This window comes from Stegodyphus dumicola, chromosome X1 (assembly GCF_044657685.1).
Source record: "Stegodyphus dumicola isolate Sdum_Otavi_A_Nest chromosome X1, ASM4465768v1".
Classification (NCBI taxonomy): domain Eukaryota; kingdom Metazoa; phylum Arthropoda; class Arachnida; order Araneae; family Eresidae; genus Stegodyphus; species Stegodyphus dumicola.
In genome coordinates this window covers 218,778,980-218,800,474 of record NC_140780.1, presented here as the reverse complement: position 1 = coordinate 218,800,474, position 21,495 = coordinate 218,778,980, and the positions used below count along the sequence as shown (strand labels likewise).

At 32.3% G+C, this 21,495-nt stretch overlaps 1 protein-coding gene across 1 annotated transcript in view; it reads right to left on the bottom strand.

Annotated features, from left to right (window-relative positions):
* The window catches only part of LOC118195666 (fibroblast growth factor receptor-like 1), a 141,866-nt gene that overhangs the window by 29,860 nt on the left and 90,511 nt on the right, over positions 1–21,495 (bottom strand). The window contains exon 6 of the mRNA XM_035366991.2: positions 2,820–2,932. Within this exon, the coding sequence (XP_035222882.1) occupies positions 2,820–2,932 (113 nt within the window). The remainder of the gene's footprint in view (positions 1–2,819; positions 2,933–21,495) is intronic.

The following is a 21,495-nucleotide window of genomic DNA, read 5'->3' as shown; positions in this document are numbered from 1 at the left end:
CCCACTTCTGGTACCTTATAAGCATATAAATTTACCTAAATTTTACACTTATGGTAAAATCTCTAAAATGTGCAGGATTAGTAGAATTTCGAACATTAATTAAGGCTTATGTCCAGAAATAAAATTTGTTATTTTTCAGTAATATATTCGAAGTAAATTACATGGCACAAATACTTTTCATTGGATAAAATATAGATACGTAAGTGGACTAAAATAGCCTCGAAATGATACTTCATCAAACTGAAAAAAAATCCTCATAAAATTCTTTTCTGATTGTAAAAAAGGAAAGTAAAATAAAACACAAAAGGATTTTATTTTGCAGATTTACACAGGAAATTATTTTGGCAATTCTTTTAATTCTGCTTAAATAAAAAGGACTTGACAACTTTTACTGTGGTGAGTAATTGTAATTTGGCTACCCTTGTGCTTTTCGCCATATTCAAGTAACCTAACATAATCTGACTACTATTTCAAACAACATAATAACTAATTCTATAGAAATTAAAATAAAAATTTAAAAAAGAATCGGTGAAATAGGCTGGAGCACTTAGGCCTTCCCATTCTAAATAGTGATGAATGGTTATGACAGGTTCTTTTTGCCTCTTCAGTGATTCTACTTTAATTCAGAAGCACTGTAAAAACTTGTGCTTCTACCAGGAGTCAGCTTCTGGAGAATGACGTGAAAGTTTGCTTATAAGAAAACAGAAATAAGTAAAAAGATGTTTCTTTATGCATTGAGATTCCAATTTAATAGTTACTTAATTTTTACATAGTATTACAGTGTGCATATATGAAAGAAAATGAAGAAAATACTGGTAATGTTTTGCAGCTAAAGTGAACCTTCATTTCATTTGTCGCAAGTATTTTTAGTCTTCTCTTTCCTTCTTGCATCCCGTTTGGAAATTCAAAAATTTTGCATCTAAAGCTGATGCAAACATTATGTAAAAGGCACTTTTTAGCATAAGCGTCCCAAACTTCTGATCTGCTGTTTCAAGGCCCTCTTTCAACAGATATAATAATTAGCAGCCGGTTCAAAACTAAAACCGAGCTTCATTCATCACCTCTTTTGACTGCATTATAAACCAACAAAATCCAACCCATGTTCTCTAATACAAATCTTTTAACTAATAACAGAAATAATAATAACTACTAAATCAATTTAGTACTGACTAAACAATATTATTCATTCATGTTTAATTACGAAATTTAGTATGGCAGTACCACATGCAAAATAAAAACAACGCCAATTTGTAAAAATTATGCTGGAATTCAAACGCATATAAGGACGCATATAAAGACAGAGGATTGAATTAGATTAAGTATAAGAGATAGGTCTGAATTAGATAAAGCATAGGAAATGCCTTAAATTCGGTTAACGCCCGGCCTTCTTAGTATTTGAAGCCACTTCTCAGGCCAAAAGCTTCTCAGTTTTTGAATGAAATCGTAAATCCATCATCATAAATTGCAATAAGTCCCGAATAAGACGAGATCTGATATTTTGTTGGATTAATGAATCGCAAAATAATAGCAGAAAATTCTGCTATCATTGCAGTATTTTTTTTAGCAGTTAATAAAACAAATGATGATACTAAACATTAAGTTTACACCTCTTTTCTCCTTAAAAAGAGTTTTGATAAATGGGAAAGTGCTAGCAGCTGAGCAGAAAGGACTGTTAAATCAAGTATTTTGATAAAGTATTAATTCTTCAAACAGGTACTAAAGCTTTCTCTCTTCGTAAAAACGAATTTTATATACTGCATGAGCTAAACCTGTCTGGTCAGGCTTGGGCTGCAAGATGGATAAACGAAAATAGAGATGCAATTCTATTTGACCACGAAGTATTCAAAACACTTACCTTTCTTTTGTCCTTATTAATTGTCTTTGTTAATCACCTTATTTAATTTTAATTATTCTTCAATTTTTTATTTAGTACCATTTTATTGGTTTATTTTTTATTTACCGCTCCTAGCACAGGGCACTTCTGTTTTAGAAATTGAGCTTTTTTTTTGGGAGGGGGGGGGTTATACCATTAATACCTACCTGGAGATTTAGCTCTTATACGTATGGTTTTTTATATGAACTTAACAAAACCAAAGACAAGAAAATTATAAGAAAGTTTAACACTTTTATGAAAATAACCGGAACGGAAGATACAGAAGATCATATTTCTAAATCACGCTCTTCCGTTTTTACTAGAATGATCTGTAATGAGATGCATTCCGCAAGAGAAGAAGAGGAAAAATGTGGTCACGTGGTTTAAGAACAACATCCGCATGTGCTATTTTACGATGGAGTCGATAGCAGATATTCCGCAGAAATTAATTGATTTTTCGAATTTAGAAATTTATGGCTATTGCGAGAAATTAAAAAATGGAAAGAAAAAGGAGCAAAGAATTCAATATTAATTGCATCCCCTTTTCCGTGAAGTTTTAATTACTTACAACTTGACTTATTCATAAAAATCCACTAACAAAAAAAGACAACAGATAATATTTTTTAACTTAAGTTTCATTTCCCTACCCCTTATTCTAAATAGATGAAAATTTGTGGCTTGAAGACAAAGACTGTAAGCTCGGCAGTATATCATTTTTAAAATAAAAAATATTTAAATAATTTGTTAATTAAAGAGACATATAAATTAAAACTTATAGAAGTTATTACTGAACACTTGAATTTGATCATTAAATGTCTAACTGTGACCATAAATATGCCCATGTGACCTGCCGAAAATTCATCTCCATTGTATCGATTCGTCCAAAAAGCAGTGCTAATTGTTGACTGCCTAATTCGTTTTAGTCTCGATAGATGGAGACACTTACCTCAATATGGGGAAACGATGAGCTTTTTACCCCGCATTCCATAACTGCCTTTTCTCCTTCTTCTACGGTTGTGTTGGATCCTATGAGTAAGGGTATTCCATGATTCTTAGTCTCTGTAAGTTACAAATTAAATGTTCAAATGCAATAGCCATCAAAACAATATCTTTTTGAGAATAAACAAACATTTATTTTAAGCATAAAAGTTTCATATAGCGTTCTCCCCGAAAAAAAAAATTACGTAGGGCAATATTGCGAGTACTTTTCTATTCTGGAATTACACAGAACTAACTATACTTCCCTAAATAATTTCCATTCCCATAACACATGGATAATTGCGATTTAAGCAACAGGCATTGTTATACCATTTGTTTTAGACACAAGATTTTCTGAGAAATTCAACAGTGTTTCGTTACGTAATGATAGAAAACGCTTTAGAGAGAGAGAAGTATTATAAGTGTCATATGTTTAATAGCCTACGGGATACTAACAGTTACTTTTATTTGAATCATTTGTTTCTGTGAATTAAAAGAAGGAGGTTTCATTACTATTAATATTGGTATGTTTGAATGTCCTGGATTTTTTTTTATACACTAAAAACTTTAGTTAATTTGGTGAAGCATCTCAAAATCTAAAAGAAGTTATAAATAATCGTTACCTTCTTCTTTTATTGACATAATGTTCGTACATTTGCATTAGTACTGCCTAAACGTAAGTACTGCCTTTCATATTACATATCAAAAAAGTGGAGGAGGAGATTTTGATAAATCCCTTATACGCTAAGAAACATACGCTGAAAATATTGTACGCTTGATTCAGTACATTACAAATACTTACCATAAAAAAAGTTATCCCATCCCTCAAATTCAAGAAATTTCTCTAGTTTTATTTATTTCAAACGACAGCTCTTTTCGCTAGATCTGCCAATTGTTGTTACAATTATGCGCAAAAACATTGCTTACAAGTTCAAACCGGGTCATAAGGAGTCCATTGTCAAAATTTTTAAATACTTACTGATTCATTTAAAAATAAACTTATATAAATTATTTGATCACTTCTTTATACCATCACTTCTTTACACATCACTCCTTACAAGATTTAGATATTCAAATTAATAAAAGCTATACAAATAAGTAAATAATTAACATTTTTGATATGTGAGTTCCCCCCATCCTCCAACAATATTTCTAAGTAAACTGGTCAGCTTTGAAACTGCAACACCAAGAAGGAAATGTCGTAGAAATTTGAAATTTACAGGACAGACAGACATGCAAATGCAAATGACCAAATCCAGGGGAAAGTATATTAAATCGGCTCCTAAGGCAGCTTTGTAGGACTGGTCTACTACTTGCCGCATCAACAAATCAATACAACACTGACCTGTTAACGTTCCAGGAAGGAACCCTACCATAACATAGTCACCCTTCACTGTGATTCCGGAAGCAGATCTAGTATGGCGTTTTCTCGTGAAGGCTGGTTTGTGTCGTTGCCCACGTAATCTCCAGATCATGGCTGTTACCGAGATAGAAGGGAGACTCCTCTCTGAAAATGAAATCATCTATTGGCACCTGCATTTACACCATGATAGTCTATGAAAGTTCCAATGAAACACATGTCGCTGCTCTTCTAGCTTACTGCCCAAGATCGCGCAAGAGTCTTTTGATGATTTGTACAGAAGCTGAACCTCTTCAGTTTAGTATCCAAGTTATCTTTCACACGTTGTAGAGTAATGATCACTATGCGCCATTCTTCTAATCTGGCTATCTATCCGAGCAGAAATTAGCCTTTGACCACGGCTTGCCATCATCGTCGCTGTTTCCGCAACCACTAGGATGCATAACGGTACAACAGTGCTGACAATTTGGCAAGCACTCAATTATCTGCTGGACTGATAAACCAATATCTCTGAGTTTTAGGATTTTGCTCCACTCCGTTTGTAATTGGTGATGATAAGAAGCATGTCGACGAACTCAAGGAATCACACTCTCACACCACAAAATAAAATCTGGTTTCTGGTGTCTCATATAACAGGACGACATTGCATTGAATCAGATTATACCACGTAAGCAACCCATCTCCACATGTTGCTAGCTAGGGCTAATCGAGTAAGTTTGATCATTTGCGTGTCTTGACTACAATTATATCTTTTGCCAAAAAACTGCTAAACTTTACGGCTTTTCCTTCTTAGTGTTGGAATTTCAATGTGGAGCAGTGTGCATCAATGTAAAGTTATGAGCGAAAGGTATTTTAATGCTCATACAACGCTGCGAAGCTAACGCAAAGTATTGTTAATATTTAAAATCATTATAACATTCCATTTAAAAGAGCATTACAATATTAGTATTAAAAAGATTAAGGCGAAATTGTAGATGCTGTTTAATATCTGAATGTGTACACTCAAAAGTCCGCTTAAAGTTTTGAAAGATTATAATATGAACTTCTCAAAATGCGCACTTTTCTTCTTAAGCAGACTAAACGAATTAGTGACGATAAATACCACTGCTAATATGTACATTACACTTACTTCAAAAAAGCATCTATATTGCTATAATATATCTCCAAACAGAAACAAAATATACTTATAAATTTCTTAACTCTAATTATTTAAAAGAAATCAATGTAATTGGAACAGCAGGGAGCAAAAATATTTGACCATATTTACATTTATATAACATTTTTGAGCTAATGTTGAATTTCGATTGATATTAAGCAGTATTTTCAAAATAAGTCAAGATAAAAAACCTCGTTTTCAACTCAAATATTTTATTACTAACACCGTGTGTTTTCCCTCTTTTCACGTAACTGATTCGCTGTCATCTGAAAACTACGTAAAATGAATTTAAAAAAATACTTGTGACACAGTGGTTAACGGTTTTGTAGTGTTCTAATATGTATAATTTTCGTACACAAAAGCTCACAATTATTTCAAAATTTAGCGATGAAGTGTCATTTATTTTTGGTCGCACATGTACGTTATGTAACCTTATATAAAATGAACACAGAAAGCTACCCATTGTTATTTACTTTGATATATTTATTACATTAAGAGATGAAATAAAACAGATGTTTTCTTTCTAATCCCGATGTTTAAAAACTCAGTGAACTCTAAGCTTTTATAAAGAAATCATATCACATTTACTCTTCTCTCAGATCCTTGGAGACCTAAAATTTTACTGAGTACAATGTATCTTTTAAAAGAAATCCTTCTACTATCTTTCTCTCTCGAACCTTCCAAATGTACTACCACATCAGTTGTAAATCCAAGGAACAGATGGAGGATTTCGGAATAAGATAAGCCTTTCATTCTGCCAGTAAAGATGGAAGTATATCTAAGTACACTTCGCCTGCTTTTATTTCTTCTACGCCTGGTTTTTGTTAACATTCTCTCCAAATGAAATGGATGGCTAAGAAATATTTTAAAATATTTATGTGAAATTTAAGTTTAATATCCAACTGATTACAAAAATTTATTAATTAATTTTTCATTGATATAACGCTGTATTATACAGTAAGGTAGAAATCCTATAAAATAAATCTAAGGGAAAAACTGCGTAAACATATTTTCATACATTTTAAAAACCAATAATACTTTTTCAAAATATTTAAGTTTTTTACTAAAAAAGTGCAATATAAAAAGTAAAACACAGGAAAACAAGAAAAGACAATCGAAAAATTACGAAAAACGCAAAACTACTTCAGAAGGTATATTGTTATTTATATACAAACATTGAAAACATGAATGTACCAGCATAGCTGATAAAATCAATGAACTACGATGTATTTCATATTGATATTATGATGCAAGAGGAGTTCTTTGCATTGAATGAAGATGCTCAAGCACAAGCCTTATTCAAAACATATATACACGTTACGTTTTCGAATTTAAAAGTCATCCAAGAGAAATAGTTCAAAGTAAAAGTTATTACAAAACAAATTTTTCCTTCATCTTTCCTACCAAAAGCAAGCTTCAGTCAAGTGAAAAATCGGATGGAAGACAAAAAAGAAAAGGAAAAAAAAAAAAAAAGTTGAATAGTACGGAAAGCAAAACCAAAAAGATTGCTAAGGAAAACACACAAATAAAAAAAATATATATGAAATAGGTTATTGAAGATACGCAGTTTTATGGCAAATATTAAAAATATTGCATCAATAGATCAAGCAGCCTTCCCGTTAATTAAAATCAAACTTTTGCGCAATTAGGATATGTCGTAAGGTAGTTCACCCACCTTCCTAGCGTGCCTTCGTGGTATAGTGGTTCTGCACGCTAGGCCGGTATTCCAGAGGTCCGTGGTTCGATTCCCGGCGAAGGAGTTTGCTAATTTTTCATCTTATCTTCTTCCAAAAAATTACCTAATGTCTCTACAGTGGCGCCCGAACTAAAAGGGTTGTGGATGATGACTCTCCACACCCATGATTTGGCGATTGAATCCCCTAAATACCCCAGTCGCCCTTTAAAAGGGGGAGTATGTAAGGTATTTCTCCAACCTTCCTAGCGTGCCTTCGTGGTGTAGTGGTTCTGGACGCTGGGTCGGTATTTGAGAGGTTCGTGGTTCGATTCCCGGCGAAGGCGTTCGCTAATTTTTCATTTTGCCTGCTTCCAAAAAATTACCTAATGTCTCTACAATGTGATTCTGAAATTTGTTCATACTTTAAAATTAAAAATAATAACAGTAAAAAGAAAACCTCAAAAGTGTTCAGATTTCATACTACGCCTAAAAGGGCGTTTTTTTTTAATGTTTTATGTGTTACCTTTACTTATTAAATATCCAACCGGTACAGTGGTTAGCGTCGCTGACTGCCGTGCCGAAACGCCTGGGTTCGAATCCCGGAGAAAGCATGGGTGTTTGTAAATGTATAGTTTCTGTGCATCATGGCGGCGCTCTAAATATTCGGTGAGCCAAAACCTCGCTGGTGTGGTTTGGTGGAATGGGAGAGGGGTGGGAGACCGTCGGACCCTCCCCCCCGGGGTGCTTTCCTTAAAAATTGGGGGGGGGCGGAAATGGGCTAAATCGCACTGTCACCTGTAAGGTGTTCAAGACTGTTGCCAACGACAAGCGTATCTTGCGCTTCTGCCACGAGGAATTTCGTGGGCTTGAGCTGATGTAATATCATGTAATATCAACAGCATTAAATATCGTGTTCTTCGAAATGAAACCACATAAAATTCAATTCAATAACAATATCACAAAATATTTAAAAACAGCATATCTTTAAAATTTCCAAAACACAGTCTCGCGCGCTCGAAATAAAAATGTGTTTTTTTTTTTTCGTTGCAGTGTTGCCACTGCTCGCTTTGAAATCGTTAAATTTGTTAATCGAAAATTCGTTAAAGTTTTACAGAATTTGAAATAGATAATGAAACAAATTCAAAATTCGGGCTTCCAAGTGCCCATGTTCGGTTGGAGGACTACGCTATTCAAGATTTGATGCCTCTTGATACCCTTGTTTTTTCACAATGCGAGAAAGGATTAGTTTTTTAATATAATACTTGGCGATAATATTTTATTGCAACAGTTTGAAAAGTGAACCAACGCAGAAAGTGAAACCAAGCAAAATGCCATTTTGAGACTAATATTCCTTTGGGTCTAACGTCCCTTTGGGCTAACAAAATATTAAATCTAATAAACAATTTTTTTCAGAGCTTTTGTTTATATTTTTCGTCTAATTGCTATTTTTAAGCTACCTATGCACAATTATTTGTGCTATGATTATGCTGTATATTATAGACAAAAATGTAAGATTAAGAAAATCATTCTTATAGAAGAGGTCCGGAAAAGTTCGGAATCTCGGATTTCTGTTATGATATAAATGAAGAGGTCTATTAGCTTAAGGACTGCCTCTGTAGAGGTCATTTGAAAGGAAACTAGCTGGCATACATCTTACACATAGCAATAAAAACGAAAACTCTTATGCGGCCACCCTTTCAGCGGGATTCCAGGCCGGTTCAAACTATTAGTGTTCAGCAGTTTTACCATTCCACACTTCAATACCAAAAAAAAACCTTTTTCATCATTATTATCATAAGATGCTTAGCCCCTTCGCATCTGCTGAAGGAAAAAAACTTCATTTTGTTTGATTATATATACCATATACATATGTTTGATTATTTATTCAAATCGAATTCACATCAGCAGGTTTTGCTTCTTCCGTGTTCGATCCCTTTCTAAAATAGCTTCAATTTATGGAACATAACAGGAGCACGTTTAAATTTTATAAGTTCCTGGTGGATATTTTTTTTACAGTTTATGCTAAGTAAGGTAGATGTTTCAAAATAAAAAATTATTTTTATTTATGAATAATATAATAGGCGCATGCGCACATGACACATACACACACCAGAGTTGGGCATAATTCATTTACAATGTAAATGATTTATATTTGTCATTACACTGCAATTATAATTGTAATTTCAGTGTAATTGCAATAATCTGAAATCCTTCAATTACAGTGTAATTGCAGTTATAAGTCAGGCACTTGCAATGTAATAACAGTTACTATTAATTCAGGTACAATGTAATTGTATTATAAATCGTACAGTTACGATGTAATCATAATTGCAGTTGATTCAATTAGAATGTTATTTCAATTACAATTAATTGAACTGCAGTGCAATTGAGTTGTAAATTGCACAATTACAGCATAATTGTAATTGCAGATAAGTCAGTTACAATGTAATTATAATTGCACGTTTTCCAATTACAATTGCATTACCATTACACCTACAATAAGATTATATCTTCAGTTATAATTATACTGTATATGTCATTACCTAGAATTCTAATGCAATAGCATATAAAGTCGCGTTGACTGCATTTATAGACACTTAAAAATTATACCTGTTTATTTTTACCCGAAACTCTGGTAAATAAATCGTACTGGTGCAATCACTTGTAAGTAAATAATCTTTTTAATATTAATTTCTTAAAAACATGTGTTATATTTAATAATAAACTAATTCACACTCAATACTATTATGGAAAATTTTAGTACACATAGCACTTAAGTAGGATGATAATGGATCAGAGTCGTGTTTCTACTAGCTAAGCTAGAAAAAAGGAATACTAACTAAAGACTAAATGAAGTTTTTGTGTTTATTTCCTGTGTGATATAAAAAAAGACGTGTTCCCTTAACAAATCCTCCACAAAGGCATCTGACTTCATAGACGTACAGTCGTTGTTTGCTTTCCCTTTATCAAATCTACATATCTATTGGTGAACGTCATTAATACACATATTTGTTTAACAAAGCCATGTCTATTTATTTCTACACGAAACAGCCAAAATTATTTCCTGCAAATACATCCCGCTTGAACTATACTTCAGTTACAAATTTACTGGAAATATCTGTAAGATTTAACAAAGAAATTAGTTAATAATTCATGTTGCTATTTCAGGCTGCAGTACATGCAAAAACAATTAAGCAGGATGATTCCTGATGGAACATGCGAATAATTTTCTTATATGATACATCGCTTTGTATTATTTAACAGTTCGCTATCCAAAATGGTAAACCACTTCAGATATATTGCCATTTAATTGTAAATATCAATTACGATCACAGTTCCACAAGACTATGTAACAGAAATAAATTATTAGAAGCAATTACTTTCCTACTTATGTCATTGCAGTTACCTAATGAAATTGTGATTGTAATACATTGTAAATGCAGTTACAATCACAATTATATTGTCATTGTAATTAATATTATATAACTGCAATTGCTTTGTAACAGTAATTAGATTTTACAATTACAGTGTGATTGCAATTACTTTGTAATTCTAATTAGATTTCACAATTGATTACATTATACGATTACTTTGTAATTATAATTACAATGTAATTGAAATTATATTGTAATTGTAATTAGATTTCAAATTACAAAGCAATTGTATAATCTAATTACAATTACATGCTCCAATTTAATTGTAATTGCAATTACATTTTACCCAACTCTGATACACACACATACACAGATACAACTGAGTTCAAAACTTACGCATCTTTTCTGGTTTTGGCCGTAATTATGCAAAAAAATCAACTAGAAGACACTACAGAAGCACAATGTAGTAGTACTTAAGAATAAGGAAAGTATAGTAGCAAAAACAGGAAAAAAGAGAGAGAGAGATTAGGACGCATATAGTACGGAAAAGGCCTAACTAATAGAATAGCGTTGGTACAAGAGGTAGAACAACAAATAAAAGAGCCTTAAAAAGGGATATGACCTCCGCTGTCTCATCACCCTAAACGTTCCATCCAAGGTGCACCACAGGAGAAGGTACTGTTTTTATCCCCTCAAGAACGGGAATGTTCTATCGCAGTTTTGATACATGGAGTTCCGGGGAACGAATACCAGTGTCTTCCAACCCTATCACCAAACCCTGAGAGAGGAGATTTCGTTCACCAGTATTTTGAGTACACCCAAGCAGTATAGACACTATTACACTTACAAATATCCGAGTCCAAAGATACAGCAGCCGAAAGAGCTAACTACTATATTGATTAGGGAAGTACCTTTATACAATATATACTTCGTATTTTCAAAGCGAAATATATTTTGATATTTCTTTTTCTAAAACATACTTCACGAAAAGACCGGGTATGAAAAACACACGTTAAAACACCGTGTAAATATGATATTTTCTCCTTAAGACAAAATTCGAAATCGTTTTCTTACATTCACTTTGACAGCTTCAGTTTTGTTTGCTCTTTTGCAACGAATCTTCAGAATGCGCCGGCAGAAGGCGCGCACCCAACACTGACGTTGGAGATCGCGCGGGGTGACTGCGTCACCCCAATCAGTTTCATTAGGAAAATGTGTTATAAATTTTATAGAAAACATTTGATTATAAACAATAATTGCAGTATTTCATTAAGAAACTATACTTCTTTCCTTAAGAAAACTTTCTTAAGAAAACCCAACTCTGATACACACACATACACAGATACAACTGAGTTCAAAACTTACGCATCTTTTCTGGTTTGGGCCGTAATTATGCAAAAAATCAACTAGAAGACACTACAGAAGCACAATGTAGTAGTACTTAAGAATAAGGAAAGTATAGTAGCAAAAACAGGAAAAAGAAAGAGAGAGAGATTAGGACGCATATAGTACGGAAAAGGCCTAACTAATAGAATAGCGTTGAAGAATAATTTTACATGAAAAATTATCACACATTTTGCAAGAAATTGTAGTTTTATTTTGTAGTTATTGTAGTTTGGTTGATTTCATTTAATAGTTTGGACCTTGGGCACATAACACGTCGGCCTTTGTAGAGTTTTGGTTTCTTTGATGCGTGTTCTTCCAATCGACTAGAACTCGCATTATTGATGCTTTCACGAAGCACTTTAGGAAGCATTGGCATATTTTTTATTATCTCTATGTCGGGCTGTGTAGGAGATATAGCCAAATCTTTTAGGAATTTTCTCCTATTTCGATATTGTAAGGGAGGGGTCTTTGTTGAGAATAAGGCAACTCGGGCATTTATTGCAGCGACGTTCAACACAGTAAAAAACGACCATCGGCCATCTGTTGGTTTTTCGAGCTGTCGAATATAATGATGGCATTTCATCAACTTTGTCTACACCACCTTTTGTTGCATTATAAAAGTGAATTATTTCTGGTTTCTTCGTATGATCACTTTCATCAATGGCGTCATCGCAATACATTGTAGATAACAAAACTACACATTTTGGTTTTTAGGCACATACGATACTAGTGTAGCGTTCTTTTGGAACCCAAATATAGAAGAATAAACGTTCCTAGTTTTTGTTTGGACGAACTCGGTGGGAATTTCAGCCTTGTTCCTTTGCTAGAGGATAACTCGTTTATCTATTGTTACGTTTCTGCCTGATCCAAACAAAGGGGTGTATAGGCGTTTTGTAATTTCAAATGGTAAATTTTCAACTCTAAAGGGACCTTCCGGCTGTTGTCCTGCGTATATCTCCATGTTATAGCTGTAGAAAGTTCTTGAATCTAATAAGGCAAATAGTTTGATTTCATACTTCGCTGGGTATATACTAACGAAAGGAACACCGCCCTCGAAATTTCTCTAATTTTTCTTCGATAGTAACATATTCATCCATAATGTATATCTTCTGGCAATTTTCATTGAAATCGGCAAAAAATTATCTCGCAGCCGCCAGTTTGTCCAATGTTTTCCGAGCTCCACGATTGGTCACATTGCCTAAGCGTAGACACCTGAGAAGAAAATTAAATCTTTTATATAACATTGTGTTCCGTAAAATTTCAATGCCTGATCCATCAGTAGCCCACAAATCTTGTGTATTTGAATGTGACGATTTATGCAAGCCGCACGGATATAAAAGCCCAAAAAGTGCTCTAATTTCCACATCATTTGTCGTTTTGACATCCCGATCTCTGGTGTAATTTACCGATATTTTTTTCAATATAAATATTTGTACACTCTATAATGGATCGTATCATTTTAGCACTGAAAAACGGTTCCCAAATCTCTAGAGGCTCCGTTATATTGCGTGCAGTTCCTTTTAATACTGATAAATGAGCTATTCTTATTTGAGAAGATGTTTTCATTTTCTGATTTGGTTTTCCTTTCTGCCAAACTCTTATTTTTGCTAATAAAAGTACTTTTTACTAAATCAGGATTTCCATCGTCTTCATCATTCTGCTCAAATTCACTTTCATTGTCGTGAGAAATGTATATTTCTTCATCAGATTCATTTTCACTCTCTTGATCAATTTCTTCTTCAGAAGACTCAACTTCATCTAATAGAGTTCTCAAACGTTCCATCTCTTTTTCATATTCGATAAATTTACGTTTTTAAACCATTATCTATCAAATAATCCAACAGACCAGCAACGGCAATACACGAAGCTAAACTGTTACTAATGAAAAATTTCGAAGCAGTAACGGTCGCACGGGGTGACTGAGTCACCCCATTCCCTCATGGATTCCAAGAAACGATTGCTTCTCTCGCAGAAAAGAAAAAAAGCAAAAACAACAATTCATATTTCAAGGGGCGTGTCAAACAGGAGGATACTAGAAGGATGATTCATTAAAATGAAATATTTCCGGTTAGGATTGTTGATTTTTGACGCATGGGGTGACTTTGTGCCCCGAGCGACTTCTCTCGGGTTAAACGGAGATACGTGGGATAAATCATTTCACAATTTAATTTTAAAAACCCAAGTCGGATTTAAAAAACTCCCTGCATCATATTATATTGTCATCCACAAACACTGTATGTACAAATTTTGAACTCGATACCTTGTCAAGAAGTAGTTACAAATGGATGACGAACCTTTTTCCATACCAACAAACACCATAAACGGGCTTAATAAAAGTTTATAAAAATGAAATATACCTTATTCTAAGTCTTCTTAATTACTGTTATAAAGTTTTGACTCTATTTCTCATTATAAAATGTATCATAGAAAAAAACGTATATATACTCAGTTTCCTCTGAACTGTGCTGTTTGTTTCACATTCGGTTAAACTTGGAATAGTTACAACTGTAGCTAGACTAATTTAAACGAATTTACACATTAGTTTCATTTTCTATGTTCACATTCACAGGAATGTATTAAATTACTAAAGTAGTATATTACCATTTGAATAAAATTAAATACACCACACCACACCTTTTCATACGCGGTAATAGTTATAGGAAATACTGGTAATGAAAGACTTATTTGCTTGCCCATCAGTGTTCGACTGAAACAGACACTCGAACTCTAGAGAGCAAATAATAAATTCCGCAAAGAAAGATTATCCCCCTTTACAGAAATTTGAACTGAGTTCCAACACTGGTCGTTCGAACTCATAAAAAATTCCGGTGAATGGACGGGCTCATTGAGCATTTTCGTATGACGTAAACACAAGTCGGTTGCCTTACAGAAAATCGTCCACGAAGGCATTCCTTCCCTTAAGCAAATAACACATACGAACTTTTTTTAATCAAGTAACCAAGCCAAATCAAAAACGTAGTTAGTAGTAAACGATTACAATACTTCATATAACTTTCAGTTCATTATTGTTGCTTGGTGTTTATATAAATGCATCTAATTTACATATAGTGTCATTGCAATGGGCTGAAACTTACAGTCTTTTAAAATAAAATTGTAGGGAATCTTATGTTAATTAACCAGTTATTTATAATTTCAGTCTTTAATCTAAGGCTTTTGAGACAGAGAGTGTTTCTGGCACTATGTGCACTCTACATGAACAGTTTCCCGTCAGCTCTAATAGTTGCAATTATTAGGCTTTGAGGCTTCTCGCTGCCGACACTTTAATTATGATGCTGTGGTAGAATTAATGAGCCAGCTTCTGTAGCATTTAACTGGGTAGTCCTTGACTATTGTTCAGTTTATTTTGTGTAAGGCTGTTCGATTTATTTGTATCACCACGAGTTGTGGTTATATTTGCAGCACAAGAGAATGCCCTTATGTTCTAAATTCTGCTAAATAAAATGTTATTTTAAACCTTCTAGAGACTTTTGACGTTGTTCTCAGACATAGCGATCCAATAGACTTTAAAACTGCAAAAAAAACGAAAAATGTAACAGCAAATGCACATAAAGGTTCAAGTTTAATACTTGCAGAAAGATTAACCTGGATTCAAACCCTGGCGAATGGATAGGCAACATTTGATATTTCCGCGGTTTTCAATATATATAACGCAAAAACGAGCCAGTATCGTTGTCCTTAGGTAGATAACCTTTGCATTAGAATTAAACAAATAAAGAATTTGAGTTTAGAATTAAACAAATAACGAAGCATAATAGAAAGATTATCTTTCTAGGAAAAATGAGAGAAAGCATAGCTTTAAAGATGAATATTTCAACAAAACTTAAAGGCACGCAAAAAAGCTTACAAAAGTATTAATAAATCATATTGTCAATAATCAATTGAAAAAAAAAACAGTTTTCGGAAAAATAATTTTTCACAGTAGCGATATTACAAATAAAACGGAGATTTGAAATTTAAGTATTATCTTCCAGTTTTCAATTTCTAATTAGTAAACGCTTAATGTTAGTTAATTTAAGTGTTTTGTAAAAATAGCTTATAAACTAGCATTTAAGCATACAAATGATGTAAAGGATTCAGGAATATTATTCATCAGAAGTATCGTGTTTAAATATCACACTATTTGAATAATTCTGGACACTAAAGCAAAATTTGATCTTTTAAAATTAGTTTGCAGACCAATTTTAGTTCAATTCTATCTGAAATCCTAAAATAAACCATTAATAATTTTAACGCTGCCTATTATTTATTATTCCTTTAGCAAACTTAAATTCACAAAGTAATACGGAAAAGTTTTCCTTGGTCAAGAATTTTTAACATGGCAACAATCTCTTGAATATGAATAAAATAATCAAGCAAATTTTGAAAAAAAAAGTGTTAACAAATTTCTTGCGTTAAAAAAAAGTTAATATTAAATCAGGTGAATTTTAAATGATTTTATTCAAATAATTGAATTATTTTAAACTTAGTTTTTATTATATAAATTGTATTATTTCAATGTTATTTGCTATCTACCTAAAATGTTTATTTTAATGTTAATTTTTTAATGTTTTCATTTACCAATCAAAATCTATCAAGTATATTATCAAGTATTTTTTCTTAATATATCAAGCTACGATAAAATATATCATAAGAATAATGCACTGTGATTTAAAACATTTTCCTTTGTTGAATACAAAAGAGCATAAATATAATTAGCTTGAGCGCAAACAGGGGCTCGCATTTAACTCTTTGCCTCAGGCGAAAAAATATACTATAGGATATCTAGACACACAACTATGAAACATGTATATATTGATTTTATTATTATTTCCACAGAAATGATAGGCATTATTATACTCGTATTTAATTATATTTATCTTCTTTTCCGCGTACTATCGTCTGCATTACACTCAGCTATCTTAATCAAGCTCAATCGAGTGCTGAGAACTTTCAGCATAAATCAATAATATAGAGAAATAATGATAATAGGAAAGCATATGTGTTAATTTTATTTCTTACTAATTGTTGCCTTTTCAAAACACTAACATCTTGAATTATTAATTCGTACATTTTAAGTGTTAAGAAAGATTTCCTTGGCTATATTTTTTTAATACTGCGCGAATGTTTTGAAGAATTTTTTTCGTTTGAATGTTTTCGCATTTAGAGAGGAAGCAGAAATATTGATTAACTTTCCAAAAATATTTGGAGTGATATTGATTTTACTGAAATCTCATTTCTGTCGTGATCAAGGTTTGTTCTTATCAGTTACGCTTATTTGAAATTCATTTTAACAGACGTGCTCTTACTGCATTTTGACAGACGTGCCTTTTTTCCATTTATTAATTTTATGCAGGTGGTATCCAGTTTAAAGTTTATTAAAATATTTTACAACCTCATAATTAAGCAGTTTAAACAACGCATATGATTAGAGTTTGTTTGTTATGTATGTTTGCATGTCTGCTATTAATTGCATGCATAAATTCATTTTATTAGTATAATGACACACTGAAAAAAACTGGAAATGACACACTGGAAAATAGAAACTAAAAAAAGATAATGAGATTTAAAAAAAAAACTAATAAAAATGTGAACGAAATTTCTTTTTCACGGACAAAAATTAATGAAGTATTTAATTACAACTATAAACAATAACTTTTAGCATTAAGAAAACCTCTTGCGTATTTCATCCAAAAATGAAGGAGAAAATTTACTTTTCAATCTCCGAGTTAAATATTCTCTTATATTATAATGCTGTTACAGCAAAGCAGCCCAGGGTTATCAGCTTAAAGAGAAAGACGTCTTCGTGGAGGACCTTTTAAGAGAAATTGATCCATGTTCACCTTTGTTCTCAGAGAAACCACGAAAATGCCCATACAACCACACTTTTCGCAGTGGAATTTTTATCATTTCAAACATTAAGTAGTTTTTATTGAACTTTAATATTGTACACTGCCAATATCTTTCACCAATTCTTTCATACATTTTAATTATTGTTTTTAAACTTTTATAAGAGCATTCCTTCATTTATTTTTAAAAGACATTTTTTACTTTTCTTCTTTCGAACGTTTGCGATCGGTAAAGAATGCAAGTCTGTCTAAGCAACTGGTTCGTTTTGTCCTTTACTTCTTGTTAATTTTTTAAAAAATAATAATTTAATTTTAAAGCTCTTTCAATTTTTTTCATGGCATTGCTGCAATTAATTTTTTTTAGCGAGGATAAAAGAAAATGGATTTTTTCTCAAAAAAAGGGGAAATGTTTTATCTGTAGTGCAGAAAGATGTTAATTAGAATTCGTTTTGCTTCTATTAACTGAGCTCATTAATTATTAATACAACTTACACATCTAAGCATTTGAAATCGTTATTTGATTCAGAACTTTATTACTATTAAATGTGATTTTTAGAGATACTTAATTTATAATTACAAGCCCTTCACTAACAATATTGATACCAATATATTCATTTCAGCCCACCTCAATGAAATATTATTGTTCGTAACTGGTGCAAACAAACACATCCATTTGTAAACTCATAGATACACAGAAAAAAGCACATGCAGGTCAAAACGAATGATGCTAGAAAATCAACAAGGAAATGAGCAATTCTGCAACCTACAGAGTGATTTTTATATACCTGTTAAAGCAGAATTCTACAGTATTCTTCGTCTTGGATACACGAAACATAATATTGTTATTAAGCTATTCAAATATGGTTACACAAAAGAAAAACAGCGAGTTTTCTTTAGCAAAAAGGAACACTTTTTTTTTTCTTCGGACGAAACTCGTTACAGATATAAGAGAATGTTTCTTTTCTTCAAGGGGGGAAAAACAGCAATCTTAAGACTAAGATAGTTTTCAGTTTAACACTTCAAAGAACAGTTTAGTAATAAAAATATTTTTTAATTAAGAAATAAAAAAGACAATATAAAGATTTCGCTTTTCTTCTTTAATAACAGTAAAACCTACTGTTGCCAACTCATAAACTAAATCTTCGTGGTTAAATAAATTTAAAACCCCATATAAAATGAATTTCCATTTTAAAAGCTCCTATTTTTTTATACCTCTTTTATGCACTTAAAATGGCATAAACAGAAAAGTATTAAATTACTAAAGTAGTATATTACCATTTGAATAAAATTTTAAACATAGACATATATAAAGAGGATTGCAAACTATACGTTACTTCAAAATTTCATCATAACCGTTCGATTTTATTTTGAATACAGACGATAAGAGCACAGCATAAGTAAATAAAAATTTAATTAAGACAGAAATTTAAAATCAATGCATTATACGGCATTAGAAACATATTTTATTTATCATACTTACAGTACAGTATAACACAGAATTTGTTGCAATATATTATTAAAAAGTACAGATATAGTAACTTCTTTAAATGATTCCTTTCTTCACATTGATAAATCACACACTTAAAATCATGCGCTTAAATCATAAATCGAAAATAAATAAAAGGCTATATACATCGTCGGCTGGCAACAGTGTAATATCATGTTTCTGAGTTGCTTATGAAGAGGATTTGATCGCTAATTAAAAAAATGTATAATACAATTTTCTTTCCAAAAATGAAACAGTTAAACGTAAATGTGATAACAAAAACAAAAAAATATTGATAACAGTGTCGGATTTAAGAACAGGGTGCCACCCTAACCTTATACTTTTGGAGGTCCCTTATAAGACCAGGGTATATTTACAGTTTTTAGAAAAATACATAATGATATAGAGACAGTTTGTAATTTTTTCCTTATTTTACAACGCATTTAAATCTATATTAAGCAAAGAAAAAACATCCTTTCTATATTTAAAGAAGCTGTTTTTGTGTTTTAGATCAGCTGAAGTATTTATACACACAGTGTAGATATAGATGTAAGAAACTAAAAGTGGAGGACAAGTTAAAATTTTTGCGTGCACTGTTGAAGGAATTTGTCCAAGTGGTTTTTAGAGAAGCACGTATCTCAAGTCACGAAGACCAGGAATAGATTTAATACATTTAGTAGATAAAAGGAATAGGAACTTCGGCAAAAGATAACAATGTTGAGTGAAAAAGGGAGAAAGCATAAAGCAAAAACGAACATCATAGAAAAGGATAAAAAATCAATACATAGCAATGAATGAACAGAAATATATATATGGACACCATTTATATGTTACTAATGGATATTTATAAAACAAGTAAGCCATTATGACACTTATCATATAAAAAAATATCTATCGCTGACAAGATTCTTGCAAATGAAATCTATTTCCCGTTATACAAAGAATTTAATACTGCATTCAGTTGCCGAATGAGATAAGTGCTGGGGCTTGACTGAGTACATTTCACTTTCAGTTTTATAACAATTGATTTGATAAATTAATGCAAAACATTTTTATGCCTTAATCTAAAACATTTTTATGCCTTAATCTTAAACATTTTTGCTTGGTTGCTCCTTTATGTGTATGTATATAAACAGTAATAAAACTGAAAGGAAATGAAGAAGTTGAAGAAAATTTGAATTCAATTTGAATTTTGATCATTTGATCAATTTGAATCAAAAATTTGAATTTTTCCTCATTTGCGTTCATGTTCTGGTGGTTATTTATTGACCTCAAACATTTGTCGACCTCAAACAACATCAGAATTTCAGCGATATCAAAATAAAAAGTAAATTCACTATTTACATTCTTATGCATCATTTTGACCTTTGCAGAATGTTTCGATATATTCGCTGTACTCATCAAACAGAGGAATGCTGTTAAACGAAAGAAAACAGTAGTGAGATAAGGGAAAAAACAATTAATTTAAGAATTCGTAGAAAAATAATGAAAGGTCATCGCGAAACAAGCATCTGTGAACTGATGCAAAAAATATTCAGTATGCCATCCACTGCATTTTGCTATGAGCTAAAAGTGGAAAAGAAAGAGTATCTTCCACTACAGATCGGAGTGTATCAGTGGTGAAGTTCATGGATATTGTTGTCATGCGTTCCTTTAAATCAGCCAAGTTCGCAGTCTGACCATTGTACACAACATTTGAGACGCCCCCAAAACCAGATTGTCTCAAGATGATCCGGTGAAAACGGCGACTAGACTGTTGGAAAATGATAGCTGATATTTTTATCATTTCAAAAATGGAAGCAGCTTCTTTACTAATGTTGTAATGTGTGGAGGAGCGCCATCGAGCACAAAAGTTGCGCTGTCCGCACAATCACGTTCTTGAAGGGCCGAAATGACCTGACTACGCAAAGAAGATTCATGCGTTGGCTAGTGACGGGATAGGTAATAGGACCTGTCTTCCTGAAAAAGAATATGTCGGAAATAAACATTGCCGTAAATCCGCACTACTCAGTCGTCTTCGCAAAATGAAGTCGTAACGATTTCAGCGGGAACGAGCTCCTTTTTTCTGCAATTTTGCGTACTGACATCACTTTGGAAATCGAAATGAACTTCGGCTGTCCACAAAATATTCCATACCCATGTATCGTCAACTTCCATTTCGACCAAGAAATTGTACGACTATAGCTTTATTTTTTGGCAGGTCAGCAGGAAGCAACTCCTGAACATGTGTAATTTTTTATGGATAACATTGCGAGATATTTCCTAAAATTTTGCTAGATGTGCTGAAAGTCATGTCTGATTGATCGGGTAATTCCCTCTGCATTACAGCTTCCTACACTACTACTTGCCTCTTTCAGGAAT